At 33.1% G+C, this 19,981-nt stretch overlaps 1 protein-coding gene across 12 annotated transcripts in view; it reads left to right on the top strand.

Moving 5' to 3' along the window:
• Positions 1-19,981, top strand: part of Slc4a10 (solute carrier family 4 member 10) — a 446,328-nt gene that overhangs the window by 353,688 nt on the left and 72,659 nt on the right. For 5 of the 12 annotated variants that reach the window (XM_070021992.1, XM_070021977.1, XM_070021996.1 and 2 more), the window contains 4 exons: positions 3,259-3,350; positions 4,286-4,375; positions 9,012-9,169; positions 11,920-12,007. In XM_070021992.1, the coding sequence (XP_069878093.1) occupies positions 3,259-3,350; positions 4,286-4,375; positions 9,012-9,169; positions 11,920-12,007 (428 nt within the window). The remainder of the gene's footprint in view (positions 1-3,258; positions 3,351-4,285; positions 4,376-9,011; positions 9,170-11,919; positions 12,008-19,981) is intronic. The other 7 variants (XM_070022036.1, XM_070022042.1, XM_070022024.1 and 4 more) reach the window with 3 other exon arrangements.

Here is a 19,981-nt window from a genome sequence, read left to right as displayed (position 1 = left end):
AGAGAGAGAGAGAGAGAGATGAGCTGGGCACTGGTGGCTCAGGCCTGTAATCCTAGCTACTCTGTAAGCAGAGATCTAATGATCTCAGTTCAAAGCAGCCCAGGCAGGAAAGATTGTAATCTCCAGTAAACCACCAGAAAATCAGAAGTGATGCTGTGGTTCTAGTGGTAGAGCACGTGCCTTGAGTTGAAGAGCTCAGGGACAGCACCCAGGACCAGATTTCAAGCCAAATAGATAGAAGAAGAAGTAGAAAAAAAAAAAGGATGGTATTAGATTTCTTCAAATGTTTACATTTAAATAGTCACACACAGACACAACAGTTAATATTAATGATACCCACTTTTCATCAGTTGAATAGTTTGCCTTAAAGATGACAAAGTTACCAAGTTAATAAATTTTTTCCAGTCATTTTTAGGCTTCAAAACTACTTACATATTAAAATTCCAAAGGTAATTAAACATGACAAAGATTCACATTTAAGAAATATTAATATGGGTGGTGACCACTGGACAAAGTGAAAGTAATAAATAGGAAAAGCATTTTTCTTTGGAAGCATGATAACTTACTGATAAAAAATCATGACGAAAAGTAGCCTACCACAATATGTGAATGGTAAAATTCACCTTAGACTATTGCTGGTCAATTCTTTTCCTATATAATCAAAACCAAACTTGTAAGTTTGATTCTTAAATAATATCTATACATTTTCTAGTATCCTGCCAAATTATCACAACTATTTTGAAGATATGCTGATCTAATGTATATTATTTCATTTTTAAGAAATCCATGTATTTTTAGAAATAGTGCTAAAGTTTGAAATTATCTTTAAAATTTTGCAAGACTTTTAATATATATATATATGCTACTCTAAAATGTCATAATATATAATTTGTGGTTATATCTATAGTCAGAGGCCAGTAGTTTTTAATCCTTCTTTTTTTCTGTATTGGCATGTATTCTAAGAACATGTCAAGAATCTAGAATTAGCCATCAAGTTATCTTCTATTTAATTCCTAAATATTCTGAACTAGGTCATTACCAATATGACTTAAAATATTCACTAAGAACATTTCCTGTGTCACTTCCTGAATATCAAATTTATAAAATAATATCTTTATTATCTTGAAACAAGAATAGCATAGGACAGCAAATCTCAAATTATCTAAATATAATTATCATGTATGCAACTGTTCTATTAAATATTAAGGTTATTTACAAGAGAAATACAAATGCCAATGTTTTAAACACAGACCTGACCTGAAGTTAATTTCTGAAATTTTCTCTTTTAAGTACATAAATGAATGTGGAATATATACTCATTGTCTTCTAATTTCAAGTACCAGTATTTTCTCTGTCTGGTTCAATCATATGAAAGTTGATAATTTTGTGCTGGGTTGACTCTTTTTTTAATGTTTGATTACAGAATTAAATGATTATTTTTACACAGTTTTATGCCACATAAAATAAAAGATTGTAAGAAAGCAGATACATGCCTGTGTAATTTTTCCATGGCTTTAATTTCACCACTCAATTTTACAGAACATTCAATAAATTTAGGTTTAAATATAACTGATGAAAATATGAGAAAATGATGTGAAACTGGTGATTGAAGACATCTGTTAGTAGCACAAATGCATTCTGTAAAAGGTTTGTTAAAATTACGGTTATTATTTTGAGAATGGCTGCTAATGATCTGTGCACAGTCATAGCTGCACATTACAGGTAGAAATGGGAGAATGTCAAGGCCTAACCAGATTGTCTGACCTTTCTCTGGAGGCTGAAAATCACCACAAAGTCTTTGATAATCAGAATTTGAAGAGAATTTGCATTAAAAATAATTTTATTTTCATCTTCACCAAAAATACCTTCTTTTTACTGTCTTTAGTAAATGAGGAAAAATATTTAAAGACTAGGCTTAGAAGAATCTTAAATCTTTCTTGCACTAGAACAATTTGAAACTATAAAAATTGTATCTATTGGTAAAGGACCCTTATCTGAGAGGTATAATTATCCTTAAAGCAAAATTATACATGTAGTAGCATCTGAAAGTAAATTATTAGTGTTGATTGTCACTGGTGATTTCTAGGTAACAAAGAATAAGGGAATATTCAGGGGAGAATTTGAGGAATTAAAAATCACTATAGGTCGTTAGACAAGTTCAAAGAATGTGGAAGTTGGAGAAGATGAAAATAAAGGTGAACATTTAGTAAAATTGTAATTTAGTAGAAAAGAGCAAAGAGAGTAGTTCTTATATCCAAGATTAATAGGAATAAAACAGGATTTTGAAGTCACTGAGCAAGAATGTAAATATATATGAACATCATGTAGGAATGTTAAAACATATAGTTAAGGCGTCAAGGTTCAGTTGCCATTATTTCACAGCAAAAGTAGTATGTGAAGATGAAGAGGATAGGAATATGTTTACAATTAATTACCTCTGGTTAAATTTTTGTCTCTTGATTACTACCTATGGATAAATCTCAAATAACTTGTGATGTCAAAGAATATTTCATAGTGACAATGGACTTTAATCTTCTGTAGCCATTGTTAAACTCTAGCTTTATAATTCACTTACTTATCCAAATAATATTAGCTCTCCATTAATATTATCTTACCTAAAATGAAGACAAAACTACAAAATAATTAAGTTTTGGTTAGTTTTAATGGAAAACAAATACAACTCAACTTTATTGATTTTATTCTCATGTCCCAGATAACTACTACATGTCTCTGTAAATGAATAGTCACCATTATAAAAATCATATTTACAATGTTTACATTGTGAAATAATATGTTTCTAGTTGAAACTCTAATAAATCAAGCTTTCAAAGTTATTGCCAAAAATACTTAGTAGTTTCGTTTTTTAAATACAAACGAATCTAAAAATATGCCAAGTAATTTTCAGACAAACATGCTTTTCATGTTTTAAATTCTTCAGTGTAAGCTAAAATTTTCTATCTGTGCACTTTTATTTGTGCATTTATTTTGGTTGACATTTAGAAAGCAGTGATGTTTAAAAGTGATGGTTAGATTTAGATAAGCTAACATTTAGTTTAAATTTGCTTGACTGATGTCTCCCACTTCTATCTGTAACCAATAAGAATTTTTATATTGATATATATCTATTTATATTGACCTTTCACGCTTACAACATAAAGTCATGTAAATTATGTTAGTCTAGCCTATTTCATATTTCACTCACTATGTCTAGAACTATATAAGTAATTGTTTGTATTCTGTAATAACAATCTCTTTCAGCAGGTCAGGTTGTTTCTCCTCAGTCGGCTCCAGCCTGTGTTGAAAATAAAAATGATGTTAGCAGAGAAAACAGCACAGTTGACTTTAGCAAGGTAAGCTTTTCTCTCTCCTAAGTAACTGCTAAATTACTACCTGAAATTGCTATCTATTCTAAGAGGTGCTGACACAATTATTTTGGAGGCACTTCCTTTCATTTCTTAGTTGAAGGTTAACATTGTTAGAGATAATGTTTAGCATTGAGTATATATGTAATGTTTTGTTTACTTAAAAAAACCAAACATGCATGTTATATGCATAATCTTCAGGATTCAGCCACTTGACATGATGTATTTCTTCCAACAGAATCAACTGGGCTTTACAAGGAGTTTAACCTCTTGTTAGAAAAATACTGATTTTTTTTTTCTCAGAATCACTTTCCTGTTGTTTGTTGAAAACCAAATCGTACAATAGAAAATTTTGTATTCATCATAATTTAGTGTAAGGAAATCTTACAGATACATAATAAAACTGAGTGGAATTTTGAATGACAACATGCTATGCACTAAGTTAAGGGACACTTCTGGTTGGAGACAATCTAAATGAAATACGTTATTTGATGAATCCTAAGAAAATAATGAGTTAGTGAAAATAATGTAATTTTGGTTAGCAAATTCCTGTCATTGAATGTTAGCTATGGCAAACTACCAATGAAATTTCCATATGTACTAAAAATGAGGAGAAGGAACAAGCTTATCTGAGTGGTTGAAACAGCAGTAGTAACTCAGATAAAGCTGGTAAAGCTCATAGCACTTGCAATAAATGGGCGGAGGTGGGGGTGGGGAGGTGGGGATTGGAGGCAGCCTGAGGAAATAGTCTGATTTAAGTTTCTGAAAAGACTAATAGTGATCAGCTCCTTGGGTTTGTTTCAGCATCCCTGTGAATGCCTAAATGATGTAGGTGTAGTTCTGTGCATGCTCTCCCTCTGGTGCTTAATGGAGTCTCCTGGGAGCATGGTGTACCAGCTTAAGTCTGTTAATTATGCGTGCAGGGACTGGGAGGCCAGCAAAAGGGGCATACTAGTCCATGTGGGATGAAACAAAGGCATGAAAAAGGACCTCAACACCAGCAAGAGAGAGAGGTGAGGGCAACCTCGGGCTCTGTTTTTACAGTGATTCCAAGCTCATTTCACTGCAGGAAGCATGTGACTCAAATATTAAACCAGCTCAATTCCATCTGCCACTCTACACACTATCTTTTCAAAGCATCACATCTTCATTCATCTGCAGTTGGAATAAAATTGTCACAAACTGTCATGCATTTAATTTCTGTTTTCCTTAATTTGAAACCATTTCTTGAAAGTAATGACATTAAAAAGTTGGCTATTTATGAGTACATTAACAGTATAACAAGGGCATATTTAACATTCTCAAAAAGCAGTGATTATAAACTACATGGCTCATCTTTTCAAATAAACTTTCTTTTATTTTTGTTTAAATTAATATAACCCTTACATGATGAATCTTGTATCTCCACATCATTATTTTTTGCGTGGGACTTATCTTTGTAGACTTCAAAACACTTACTTACAAAGGAAAGAATGTGAAGCTTGTGAATTATCCCATCTTGGACAAGTTCTCTAAATCTCTGTCCTCTTATGAACAAAATAAAAATACCAATATATGTTTATAGTTTTGTTGTAAGGATTCAATAAAATAATATAGAGAGATCCTGACAGAGTGCAGAGCATATTATAACTACTTAATAAAAGGTGGAGATTAACGTTATTGCTATTATTTTTATTATCAAAATAAATACCAAACTAGGGGCTGAAAGTGAAGCTCAGCAATACGTATCTAGCATGTGTGAGGCTTTGGGTTGAAACCCTCGTGCCACCAAAAGACCTAAAAACTCATATATACTAAACCAGAACTTAATGCTTTGATCTCTACCGCATCTCTAGTGCTTTAAATAGTACTTGACATATACTTGTTGAGTCTTTTTCACCATGTGACTTGATTTTATATTCTTTCTACCTTAAATATACATATTTTTAACACTTGCAATGGATAGACCAATCAGACTTTGCTCTTTAAAGAATGATTTAGAATATAATATTAGTTTTCAAGTATTAGCTCTTCTTTTCAGGCTTCAAAAAGGAGAAGTATCAAAGTAATATATTTCTCTTGTTTTTTAAACTGGCAGTGGAAATTGGCTGTATTATCTCACTCATGTTTCTTATATTTCAAATGACCCAAAGAAGGCATCACAGAATTTTCTGCATAGAAATAATTTTCCTCTGTATGTATCTGTAGTGTGTGAAGCATATATAAAGAGCTGGATTATTAAATTCTAGAACTGTAGAAAATATTAGATATTTCCTTATTTCCTCAGTGAAAAAGCTAAATCCAGGCTCAAGGTCACTGGTTAGTGTCAAAACACCATTTGTTCTCAGAGAATCTCTCTTCATTTTATGTGGTCTTTCTAAAATAAAGAATTATTAAGTAGCTGTACAAAGAGGTTACAGTGAAGTTTTGTGTGCTTTCTATAATGGGTGTAAGACCTTAAGCATTTCCCCTACATCTCCACTTATTTTTCCTTAGATGTTCAGTGCGAGGTTTCTAGTTACTTTCAGTTCCTCGGTGGTCTTGAATGGCAATGGCCCATTTTAATACAGCTTAAGACCCATATGCCCAGAATAATATGTCTTCCTCCTGAGTGTAAATAATCCAGATATAAAGGATCGAGTTTGATTCCTTCCAGGTCCTGCTCAGAATTCCAAGGTTTCTTTCTGACCATTTCAAGGGTTTGAGATAAATTGAGGATGGTCTTAGAAATATATTTCAACCTAGATCCTAAGAACTCTTCTTAGGTAGCCATAATTTCATAAAATACTAAATTGTGGTTCTTAAACAGGATCTTTTGTTATTTTTGCAAATTATGTACTAATAATATAAAAATACAAGGCTACAACGCAATATAAAATGCATGGGAAAATGCATAAGAAATGATAATATAATTAAACAATGAGCTATATAATCTTTCACTCACTAAAAATATGGCTACTCTAAGAATAATATAATGTAACAAGTGTAATATAGTTACTATCACCAGATGTACATTGTATGTGAATACTTTAAATCAAAATTTAATTTGGTGATCCTGAAGTCAAATCTATACACTTTAATCCTTTTTCTAAGTAACAGGTATCAATTATATATTAGATTTCATGTAATTAAAAATAATGTTTAAGGGTATAATTTTTGTTGTTGTTGTTGTTGTTGTTGTTGTTGTTGTTGGTTGTGAGAGCTGAACTTTTGGCCTGGGCACTGTCCCTTAGCTCTTTAGCACAAGGCTAGTGCCCTACCACTTGAGCCACAACCCCACTAATGGCTTTTTTCTGCTTATGTGGTGCTGAGGAATCAAACCCAGGGTCTCATGCATGTGAGGATAGCACTCCACCACTGAGCCACCTTCCTAGCCCTAAGGGTATAATTTTTATACAAACTATCTTAATATATCATGTATACCTTAAATTAATAGAATTTCATCTTAAAACAGTTAATTTTATATTTGTGACTGCCTTGAGGAACAAATTTTTGTAGGTAAAACTATATTGAGAAATAAATAAGTTTAAAGAAAGTTTTCTGGGTAAAATTTAAACAATATATATGAACATAACTCATACTGATTGCTAATTTCACATTTTCTTATTTGAAATTTTGCCTTAATGTATTATTATTGTGTCATTGTTGTTTCCATTGGGAGAAAAAACTGAAATTTAATTCTTTTGGGTCCTGAAAAACCTAGGAAAATTTATTACCTTTTTCTCACAGTATTAATATTAAGTGGAAAAATCTCTTCCTGGAAAATTTTGTATTATGACAAAAGTATAAAGTATTATTATATAAAGTATACATTTTCAGTGTGTATATTTTGTCTAGCTAAAAATAAATTTAAAATACCATAATAAATACTATGAAATTAACCTACCCTATAAAAATCAATAAGTTAGAGTCCACAAAAGCAAAATATTTATCACATAATTTTCAGTAGTCATGCTTTATGAGTTTGAAAATTTATATTTGCAGGGTAAAATGTTGGAATTTATATTTGTGAAATATTTCTTACTATAGATAGTTTTACTTTGCTAAATCATTCTTCCTTTTAAAAAATAAAATAGGAAAAAAATGAATAAAAAATAACATAGCATCTCTAGATTTTTTATAAGGCACTGTATATTGTTATTATTAATTTTGTCATTTTGTGCTTAGGGCTAATGATCAAATCTACATTCTGCCACACGCTAAGGAGTTGCTCTACAACTGAGCTAAAACCCTTGGATTTTGTGTTTTTAGTGCACATAAAGATTAGTTTATTGTATATGTTCCAAATAGATGCTCTGAAGTCTAAATTTCAGAAGCAATGTTTTTTATATAGTTGCTAGTAAGGATTTTCTAAGTTACTTACTCTGAGAAGTTTGAAATTCTATTAATTTGAAATTCTTAGTACAAATATTCTCAAAAATTTTAACTTGTAAAAAATTAATGTTGCCTAAAAATATCTTTTTAGCCTCACCCTTATTTGCTAGAGCTTTTTTCTCTCTCTTCAATCTATTCACACTTTGATCTTTGGTCTCCATTTCCTTAACAAAAGAGCATAAAACTAATTATTAGAACAGATAAACTGCCATTCTCCACAGAAAGCAACTCAAATAAATTAGAAACCATGAATAGTACTTGGGAATTTGACTTTAAAAATTACAGCTTGGTTTTCATTGAAACCTCATTCATAAAATTGACATTTATTTTTTAAAAATTATTTTTTAGGTGTTACCCTTTACCCTTCATTTTTTTCTTGTTGGTGATCACTTTTATTTTCATTCATCTCAACCAGAGACATCTCATATTATAAATTAAATATAGTTCTTCAGCAATGCTAAATGCTAATGTTTTAATGCTTGTTTTCTCTGCTTTGGCATATCTAAATTCTATGATGAATACTAAATTTGAAAAAAGTATAAAATACAAAAACATAAAACAATTAGAATAATAATGATTAAAGGATTCATAATTTATGCTATAAGAAGGAACACAATTATATTTCAAGGACTGTACCTATATTTTGAATGTTAAATAGTGGAAATTTTGGATTATGTTAATCCAAAATAAAACACTAAATTTTTAACAAATGCTAATTATTGGTGAAGCTAAAATTATTCAGTTAGTAAAAATAAATGTTATTTTTATTTTTACTAATTAAGCAAATATACAAAGCTAAAAGGTTTATTCTCCAAAATCTCAAGCTCGATTTTGAAGGAGCATCTAAAAAAATAATGAAGAGAAAAAGTAGAACTTTCAGCTTATTGATTGCAAAGTAACTTATAAGAATAAAGTTATAGTCAGGCGCTGGTGGCTCACTCCTGTAATCCTATCTACTCAGGAGGCTGAGATCTGAGGAATTGCTGTTCAAAGCCAGCCTGGGCAGGAAAGTCCGTGAGACTCTTATCTCCAATAAAAACCATTAGAAAACTGGAAGTGGTGCTATGGCTCAAGGGGTAGAGTGCTAGCCTTGAACTGAAGAGTTTAGGGAGAGCACTCAGGCCTAGAGTTCATGACTGACAAAAAGAAGAAAAAATAAATAAAGTTACAGAAATAGGAGCAAATGACATGCTTAATTATGTGTATTGTTGAAACCATACAAATGTTATGTGTGACTTTGACTTACCAAAAAAAAAACCAATTCTGGCTTACTTTATTTACTTCTGATACTCATAGGTTGATCTGCATTTTATGAAAAAGATTCCACCAGGTGCTGAAGCTTCAAACATCTTAGTTGGAGAACTGGAGTTTTTAGACCGAACCGTAGTTTCATTTGTCAGGTTGTCTCCAGCTGTCTTGATTCAAGGACTAGCTGAAGTGCCAATCCCAACCAGGTAAAATGTATCAGAACGTCTTTTTATATCTTCTTATGGAAAATGGCGAGCATTAAATATGATTTCCTGTGGCAGATTTGTCTAGAAATGAATGTGTCATATATAAGTCTGTGTAGTGCTTATAGAAGAGGGTCAGGGGAAAGCTCCAAAAATGAAAAATAAAGTATTCTTTTATTGACTTCTTCTCAAATGTCTATGTTTTATTTTAGGTATGTTTAACTATTTAAATATCTCCAGGTCCTTGGTCTACATAAACAAAGAAATCCTATTTTACATTTTGTGAAATATTAGTGGTTATTTGGCTTTTCTCAAATGATGGCATTATGTGCTTAAGAAAGAAAAGAGTTGTAGATAAGCAAAGTCAAATCACAATGATCCAGGTTTCCAAGATTTGGCTTATGTTTGAATGAGTGGATGGGCCTTGAAAATGCATGGGCGTTTTGGGGCAGAGACCCGTATGCGTCAGTTGTTAGGGATTGTCACTTCTCTCACACAGATGGGGTCTGGAGAATCACTACTAGTAATTGCATGATGGTTGACTCTGATTTAATTTGATTAACTTGATATACTTGAGCTTATTCATTTGACTATACATGAATACACATGATTCATATTTTTGTTTATCCCTATTTTATAAATAGTCTGCCAATCAATAAAATTGTGGTAATATAGAAAAGAAAAAAAATCCGGAATATTGAGTTTGGCATGTTAAGTTTTAACCAATTTACTTTGGACTTGCTTCCTTCATTACTGACATCATCAAATATGATAAACATGCCCTCGTTTTATCCCCACAATCATGATATATCTACCTAGGACCCCATTTTCCACATGATCATGCCCTCTGATGCTGTGGCTGGCTAAGAAGATGTTCATTTAACTCTTCTTCCAAACATTGAATGCCTTATCCAAATTAAAGGGGATAAAAACTGCAGAGGTTTTAGCAACTGGGTGTCTAAAATGTTTCTTCTTAAAAACTATGGTGCTAACTCAAACAGCAAATACTATCATTTCATGCTTTTATTATAGATAAGATATTCCAGAAATAGGAACATTCCAGCCAGTGGAGTTTTCATTTTATAAGGGTTATAGCTGACTCAAATGGATTCAGGGTTGGGCCACCTCTTTCTGACTTTGGCTTGAAGGAGACAGCTAATTAACCTTCAGGTTATCTGTTTAGCCTATTTGATGGCTAGTAAATTTTCTGATAAATACCAAGTTTTAGGTAAAAATAAGAATGGATTTATTGAGTGCCTGAGTGTTGCCTCTAACTATGATTAAGGCACTACTTTTTTAGGTAAAAACTTTAACCTGGAATCTAGGATTCATATTTAAGATGATGTCATATTTACTAATTGTAAAGAAACTATTTCAGCAGTTTAAGATTTCCTCTGAGTTATCCCAGCAGTTACTATTACTCCACTATTAGAGGATGTCTTATGAACAGTAATGAAGGCTACTAACGGCAGTGATAGCCCCTGTCTTTCAAAGGAAATAATAGAAAAAATATCCCAGGAGACAAAACTGCTATAATAGGGTTATAAACCCTCACTGCAGGTATATGTGACCTCATTTCAGACTCACACTGCAAAAAATATATGTATGTAAGTAGTAGAGGGCTAGCCTTGAGCTGAAGAGCCAGGGACAGTGCCCAGGCCCAGATTTCTGACCCCACGACTGACAAAAAAAAAAAAAAAAAAAAAAAGATTAGTTTGACTAATAGAATAAAGAAAACATAGGAATCCTAATTACGCTTTCTGAGAGAGATAAAGAGCACACCATGAATATAATGGTCACATATAATAAAAATATCAAGAAATAATCTCTTAACTCTTTATAAATAACCCATGCAATACAACCCTAAGATATCAAAATGAACACAAATAAGGAAGTTTCATAAAAATTGCTAATAATTGGCACCATATCCAACTATTGGACATTTCTCTGTAGTAGAAATTCATTGATTCAATTACAACTAATGCAAAAATTAGATTCTCCAAGATGGAATGATGGGTATTTCCTGTATAAGCAGGAGCAATCTCTAAAGTTTATGGCTCAATGAAGGATGGAATTACATTATCTATTAACCACAGCCTACAAGTTATTCATATTAACACCATAGAATTATACTGCAAACTTTAAGGCATTCTTTGGTTTCTTTAAAAAGCACTGGTTATGACTAATTTGCCATACCTTCGGCTTAATTTAGATGAAGTGTAATAGTGCAGCTGTTGTTTTTTCTTCTAGCATTGGAACTAATAGATTATCAACTGTTTCCTTCTTCCTTGCACATATTTGGTTCCTAAAACCTTGTTTTCTTTTTCTTTTTGCAAATACCTACTGAATTTTAATCATGTCCTTTCACTAAGCTTTGTATTTTTCTTCTTCAAACCATTCACCATTTTGTCTATGAGTTTCCTTCTTTTGAATTCAGACTGTATGTTTCCATTATTTTTTCCCTAACGATTTATAGTTCTTAAAATTCTAACAGATACATTGGCTGTACAGATAATTAAATGGGAAAAACAATGAGATAGAAATCGCCCTGTACTCCCTTGTTTGAGAATCTTTCAGAAGAGATTCAATCACTGTAAATATTTCAAAATAATGATGAAATGAAAAACTATGGAAATATTTCATATAAAAATCTTAATTTTCACTAATTCCTTTGAGATGAATGATTCTGTTTTACTGAAATTATTTTTGTCTTTCTACCTTGAAACATTACTTTTTTTCCTTCTTAATTACAGATTTTTGTTCATTCTTCTGGGACCCATGGGAAAGGGTCAACAGTACCATGAGATTGGCAGATCAATTGCAACCCTAATGACAGATGAGGTATTTATTCAAACTCATTGGAATATTATCCCCACTGGTATACTTAACTTTTGGAATCATTGTTTTTGTGACTTTTTTTCATTAATCAGATTTTTTGAATCTATTCTTGAATCTATTCTCCCAACTTTCCTTGGGAAAAAAATTATTTGAAAATAATAAATTAGCAACTATGAGTGTATTTTGTAACCATGCATTCTAAACAACACATGTTTCTTAAGCATTTAAGTATGTTTTAAAATATATCAACAGACATTCAGTTTATAGTATGTGTACTGCCAGTAAAAGCACTACGGTATATTGAAAGTTTTGTTTGCAATAAATTTTGGGGCAGTATTTTATTTTCAAAAATTTATTGTAAAGGTGATGTATAGAGGGGTTACAGTTACATAAGTAAGATATGAGTACATTTCTTTTTGAACAATGTTACTCCTCCCTCATTTTCTCCCACATTTCCCCAGCCCAACTCCTCTCCTCCCCAAATTGTAAAGTTCATTTCCAAACTAGTGTCTAGAGAGCATTACTGTTGTGTTGATTCATCCTTTGTCCCAACATTTCTATGATTCTTCTACCCTTCCCCAAATCAGATAAACTTATATAGAAGACAAAGGATACAATAATTAAAAAAAACAACAACAGTGACAACAGGGAATAAACCAAAGGGGAAAAGAGAAAAAAATGAATCGCAAACAGTGCCCTAAAAAACAAAACAACAACAAAAAACCCTCTTGTTTTTATTTCTGGGAGTTCATTTCAATAGCATTATTTTCTATGGTCATATGTACATAGTTATTGAGCTATTGTGAACCTCTTATTACAAATGAGGGAAACCATGCAGCCTATGTTTCTCTGGGTCTGGCTTGCTTCAGTTAATATAATTTTTTCCAAGTCTTTACAGTTCCTTATGAATGGAGTGATGCCATTCTTTTTGATGGAAGCATAGAATACTATTGTGTATATATATATATATATATATATATATATATATATATATATATATATATATATACCACATTTTCTTGATCCATTCATCTACCCAGGGGCATCTGGGTTGGTTCCACATCTTATTTATGGTAAATAATGTTGCAATGAACATGGTTATGCTGGTAATTTTAGTGTGGCCTTGTTTTATGGTAAATACCCTGGAGTGGGAATAGGAAAAGAATTTTAAAGTGTAAAATAAGTGGTTTATATGAATAGGGTAAATGGTACCAGAGGCTGAGCAACTTCTGTGAACTTTCTACAGTTAGTTGACTGGTGAATCAGGAAGTCTTTGGACTATTAGTGGAGCTATTGATGAATTTTAAGACATTTGTGATCTCTCAGGTATAGAATACAATTTTTCTAGAGAAAAAAATTGTATAAAGACCTTTCATACTTCATCCTTTCATCAAGTTCTCAAAGAGATGTATGACTCAGAAAATATAAGATCTTAAGTAAAACATCAAAAATAGTATCTTTTCTCTGACTTGTATTTCCCAGAACATTATGAGAATTTGCTCTTATTGTTAAAGGGAAGAATAGATGTAAAAGATCAAAGAAAAGGAATTTGAAATTTGTTAGCTTATGAACAAATGTGATTATCTACTATCTAAGATATTATATAAGTGATTTAATGATGTATTTATTGAAACATGGATACACATAATTTAAATTGTGTAAAAAAAAGAACCCATTTGTATTGTGTATCATTTAACTTAGGCTCATGAAATCTAGAAATATGAAGTAGTGTTTGTGGTTTGATAGTATACATTTGTCTATCTGTTCAATTATGTTTTTGGTTTTAAATGAATTAATTTACTTACAAATTATGTAATTCTCATTGGTATAAGGAATGGTTGAAGTTCATTCTTTGCTTTCTCTATTTTTTGCTTTATATTTCCAACATAAATTTTGCTCTGTTGCATAAATATATGTATATATGTGTAAAATTTGTAGAATATAAATAACAATATTTATTGAAATACCATAAAAAGTACATTGTTAATAGGAAACACTAAAAGCAAAGATTATAAGAATCTTTTCATAGTGAATTGGATAAACGTTTTGGATAAAAACTTGAATAAAAACTCTTTTCAACGATTTTCCAAAGTGAAATGTGTTTGATTTCCTTAATAAGTGTATTACTTCCCTAGGCTCAGAGTTACCACCAACTGGTGTCTGAAAACAAGGGTAATTTTTCAGATACTTTAATGAAGCCTGAAGTCTGAGGTCTAGGTGTCATCAGGGCCACACTCCCTTTGAAGGTTCTAGGGATTGGCTCATCTTTGTCCCTTCCAAATTCTGGAGGTATCTGGTGTTCTTTGACTCTAGCTACAGAGTTAAATCTCTGCCTCCACATTCACATAGCCTCTCCTCCTGTGTCTTGGTATGTCTGTCATTTTCTGCTGAAAAGATACATGTCTTTGGATTTAGGGCCCACTGTTATCCAGGAAGCTTTTATCTTTAGATCCTAACCATAATTACACTTCCAAAAACCCTTGTTTCCACTAGTAAAAGATTCTTATAATCTTTGCTCTTAGAGTTTCCTATTAGCATTGTACTTTTATGGTATTTCAATAAGTGATATTGTGATTTACATTCTACAAATTTTATATACATATATATGAAATGGATTAAAATTTATGTTGGAAATATTTTGGATATAGAGAGCAAAGAATGAAATTTGCATTCCTATACTAATGAGAATTACCTAATACGTAAATAATTATCAGCCATCTAACAAAGACTAGGCAACTTTTTTTTTTTTTTGTCAGTCAGAGTTGGGCTGAACTCTGGGCCTGTATGCTCTCCCTCAGCTCTTCAGCTCAAGGCTAGGGTCTTTGAGCAACTTTTAATGCTTTGTCCACACCACAGTAGGCTAGAGAAAGAGAAAGTCAACCAGAGTTATTCCAAAAGATAAAGCTGTTAGTTATAATAGAACCAACATATACTAGCCATAAGACATTGACTGAATATGAAAGAATGATTGACAATTTTAATTATTGATTGAATTACTTTTTTTAGTACTAGTGATCAAATCTAGACTTTTATGTGTGCCAGACCAAAAGAAAGCTCTATAGATAAGTTACATCCTTTTTATGTTCCTTTACAAGAAAAAATAGAGCTCACATCTGTAATCCTAGCTACTCCAGAGGCTGAGTCTGAGTATAATGGTCTGAAGCCGGTCTGAGTATCATGTTTTGAAGCCTGTTGGGCAAGAAAAGTCCATGAGATTCTTATCTCCACTTAACCACCAAAATAATTTGTGGAGGGGAAGGGAAAAAAAACAAATCATTTAAAATAGGGATACAGGTGGACCTATTGCAACAATGAGATGTCAAAAAATGAACTTTACAACTTTGGTCTGCCGGGGAGGGGGGTAGGATGGGGTGGGGGGGTATGAGGAGGGATGGGAAGGGGAAACAAAGAAGGAGGCAACAATGCTTGATAAGAAATCTTGCCCATGTAATTTTAACCCCTCTGTACGGTATTTTCGCAATTTAAAAAAAGTCTGAAAGTGGAGCTGTGGTTCAAGTGGCCAAATGCTAGCCTTCAGCAAAAATGCTTAGGGACAGCACCCAGGCCAGAGTTCAAGCCCCAGGATTGGAGGATTGCCAGAGAAAGGGAGGGGGGAAGAGAGAGAGGGTGAGAGAGAGAGAGAGAGAGAGAGAGAGAGAGAGAGAGAGAGAGAGAGAGAGAGAGAGAGAGAGAGAGAGAGAGAGAGAGAGAGAGGGTGAGAGAGAGACAGAGACAGAGAGACAGAGAGACAGAGAGAGACAGAGAGAGACAGAGAGACAGAGACAGAGACAGAGACAGAGAGGTATATTCTGTTCACTGCCAGATTTTCATCTACTTGTTTTGAAGGCTATTGAATGATTATTCTCATTAAGAATAAAATTGAATATGGTTACTTTGCTAAGAAAATGGTGGTCAAGGGGGCTGAACTCTGGGCCTAGACGCTGTCCCTCAGCTTTTCAGCTCAAGGCTAGCACTGAACTTTGATTCTGACTTTCTTAGGCATTACACTATTTGAGATCTCCCTTGAATCTACTGTATTTTAGTCAATACATCTGTGTTCACTTGCATACCACCCAACATATTTACATATGATTTTATAAGAAAAAACATGCATCCTTTTTCTCTCTGGGCCTGACCTTACTTAAAAATTATTTTCTATGTCTGTGTTTCTTTATAAATGATACAATATCATTCTTTCTAATGGATGAATAAAATTCCCTTACATCTATATAACCACATTTTCTTGATCCATTTGTCCATTGAGGGGCATCTGGGCTGATTCCATACCTTGGCTGTGGTGAATAGTACCACAATGAAAATGGTTGTGCTGGTGGCTTTTTGTTCTCTGGTTTATAATCTTTTTGGGTAAATTTCCAGGAGTAGAATTACTGAACATAGGATAGTTCTATAGGATAGAACATAGGATAGTTCTGCTCTCCAGAGTGATTAAGTAAGTTTACATTCCTACAAACAATGTATCAGGGTTCCATTTTGGCTGCATCCTTGCCAGCATTTGTTGTGTGTGTGTGTGTGTGTGTGTGTGTGTGTGTGTGTGTGTGTGTGTGTGTGTGTGTGTGTGTGTGTGTGTGTGTGTGTGTGTGTGTGTGTGTGTGTGTGTAATGGCCAAGCAGGAAATCCAGCTCAAGAGTAGATGCCAGGCAAAAGTGAGCAGTTAGAGTCTAGCACCAAACAAGAAATGTCAAAACTTTTTGCCTACATTTCTATTAAGCTTATCTAGAGATAAAAGATACATTGTGCTTGTCTGTCTTGTTGCCATGCTTAAAACCCATGCACTGCAATAAGCATTGTGCATATGTTGACATTCTTAAAACTGAGAAATTTGAAAACATCTTTATCAATTGGTAATAGTATGCCTATTTAATAAACATTAATAGAGTTTTAAGGAGACAAAAGTAAAACAAAAGCATTGTTTCTTAAAAATGTGTTGTTTTTCCTTTTCATCTGGATTTTCTAGCTCTTAACTTTCTTTGTGATCATGAAAGAGAATATCTCTGTTTCTTGGAATACATAATAGTTAATTAAGAAATAATCAATATGCAGGTCTTTTCCATCCACATGTTTCGTTTTGCTTGACATAACATCTGCCATTGAAGAAGTTTAGATAAATTTTGATTTCAAGTGTTTTGAAGGAGTGGTCTGTACTTGGTCCTAAATATCTTAAAAAAAAAAAACAGTTATCCCACTCTATGCTAAAGTCAGGTTATCGTAATAGTAATTTTAATCAGACTAACCCCTTTGTTATTTATTAATAAATTCAATACATATTTATTAAATATAGACTACAACACACTGGCAGATTGTAGATATATAGAAGTGAAAAAGAAAGAAGTGACAAAATGGACAAAAACCTTTTCTTCCATTGAGCCAAAAGTCTATTGACAATGCACACTAACAGAGGAGTGAGTACAACCTGTCACATACGGATATTAGGAAACCACAAAAGCTGGGAAGGAAGAGAGAGAGGGGACGGACGGGGATATCTGCAAGTTAAAATAAAGATTTTAGAGAAGGACTTGCTAAAGAGACATTTCAACAGAATCCAAAGGAAAAAAAGGAGCAACTTATGAAGATACTTGAGGGAAGAGATCCTTAAAAAAATAAAGAACAAAGATTTTGAGAGGTGAGTATAGCTGAAATATTGAGGACAACAGGAGAACAAAATGGTGATGATAAGGGGAAAGGAACTGCCAATAGCCAATGAAACAAATTCAGTCAGGGTAGGGTATTTGTATGTCAAACCGGACTTTGAAGAGTTAGGAAACAAAAGAAAACAATTTGAGTATAGTCGTTCTTGAATCCTATTTCTTTCAGAACCCAATTCCATTCATCCATTCTTCATACATTTATTCTGACAGTATATCCACAATTCTATTTCTTTTCTACTTTTTTATTGTAAAACTAGTGTACAGAGGGGTTATAGTTACATGAGTAAGGTAATGAGTACATTTCCTGTTGAACATTGTTACCTCCTCCTTTGTTTTTCTCCTACAATCCCTTTCCTCCCCACCTCTCCAATTCCTCCCTCCCTCCTCTCCACAAGTTGTAAGGTTCATTTTCAACATAGTGTCTTGTACATCTCATTGTTACAATGGGTCAACCTGTAACCCCTTTTAAACATTTTGCTTTTTCCTTCCCCTCCCCAAATTAGAAAAGTGTGTATACAAGATGCAGGGCACCAACATCAAATACAGTGAAAACAGGGTTGTACCATGGGGGAAGAACATACAAAAGAAAAAAAATCACATAGTGCATTATAAGTACATTAAAAACAATAGCAAGCAAGAAAAAAAACACTTATTCCCTGTGTTGGGGTTCATTTCACTTAACATCATCTAATATGGTGATATATACATGGCTTTTTGACCTTTTCTGCTTGTCCTGGAAATATACTAGTTATTGCAAATAAGGGAAACCATGGGACTTATGTTTCTTTGGGCCTGGCTTGCTTCACTTAATATAGTTTTTTCCAAGTCTTTCCATTTCCTAACAAATGGGGCAATGTCATTCTTTCTGATGGAGGCATAGAATTCCATTGTATAAATATACCACTTTTTCTTGACCATTTATCTACTGAGGGGCATCTGGGTTGGTTGCATATCTTAGCAATGGTAAATAATGCTGCGATAAACATAGTTGTGTTGGTAGCTTTAGTATACCCTTGTTTGTGATTGTTTGGGTAAATGCCCAAAAGTGGGATTGCTGGGTCATAGGGGCGCTCTATGTGGAGTCTTTTGAGAAATCTCCATACTGCTTTCCAAAGTGATTGAACAAGTTTACACTCCTGCCAACAATGAAGTAGGGTTCCCTTTGGCCACATGCCCTCCAGCATCTGTTGTTATTAGATTTCTTGATTATAGCCATTCTAACAGGTGAGGCATGAAACTGCCGAGATTCTGCATGGCAAAGGACATAGCTAGCAAGATCAATAGAAAGCCCATGGATGGGGAGAAGATCACTAGACATACAACGGACAGAATTCTATTTCTTATTTTCTTCATGACTATCATTCAATTTTCTGTATTGTTTGGTGTTTACACATTTTATCACTTGGTCAATGCTATCATCATTATTATCCTATTATTGAAAAAAATTTCTAGTAGTGATTTCAACCATTGCTTCATTTTTTAAAATTCTCAACCTAGCAGTCAGATGAGTCTCTTCCGTTTATGATATTCAATGGATTCCTATTTGGTATAGAGTCAGTATTCTAATGATTATCTACTCAAAAAAGTCTTACAAGGCTTTTCTTTCTTCACCTTACCTCTCAGTCATCATCTACTGATCCCTCCTTCTTGCTTTCATAGCCCATGGACCTGACTGCTTCTTAAACTTGACATGTATGCACTGCACTGACAGTTCTCTGGGTCTGGGAAGTTTTTGCTTCTGATAGCGATGTGGCTTCCATAAAACATCCACTCCTTGAGTCCTTTCCTCTTAAAATTGCAGCATCTTTTGAGATAACCATGTGGTTCTTATACAGGTTGACCCATTGTAACAATGAGACGTAAAAGACACTATGTTGAAAAATGAATTTAGGAGGGTGGGGGACTATAGTTGGGGAGGTGGGAGGGAAGGGATGGTAGGGGAAAAACAAAGGAGGAGGTAACAATGCTTGATAAGAAATGTACTCATTACCTTGCTCATGTAACTGCAACCCCTCTGAACACTATTTTCACAATAAAAAACATAGTAAAAATTGAAGCATTTTGTAGTTTATCCCCTTTTCTGTATTTTTTCCTCCATAGAGCATTCCATCATCTTGCTCATATTGTTTTGTTTACTTCCTTCCCATCTCATCAAAATGTAGGTACCATAAAGGCAGAATTTTTAATTTTTATTTTGTTTACTGCTGTATCCTTAGTACCTAAACAGTTTGATAACTTGCTTCAATAGGAAAATAGACATTAAGCAATGAAATACATAATAACTATACTAAATAATTATAAGTTTAGTGAA

The sequence above is a fragment of the Dipodomys merriami genome, unplaced genomic scaffold, assembly GCF_024711535.1.
Source record: "Dipodomys merriami isolate MVZ:Mamm:240054 unplaced genomic scaffold, mDipMer1.0.p SCAF_1, whole genome shotgun sequence".
In the NCBI taxonomy this organism is placed as follows: domain Eukaryota; kingdom Metazoa; phylum Chordata; class Mammalia; order Rodentia; family Heteromyidae; genus Dipodomys; species Dipodomys merriami.
Note: the sequence above shows the minus strand (reverse complement) of the source record. Positions and strands in the feature narration are given on the sequence as shown.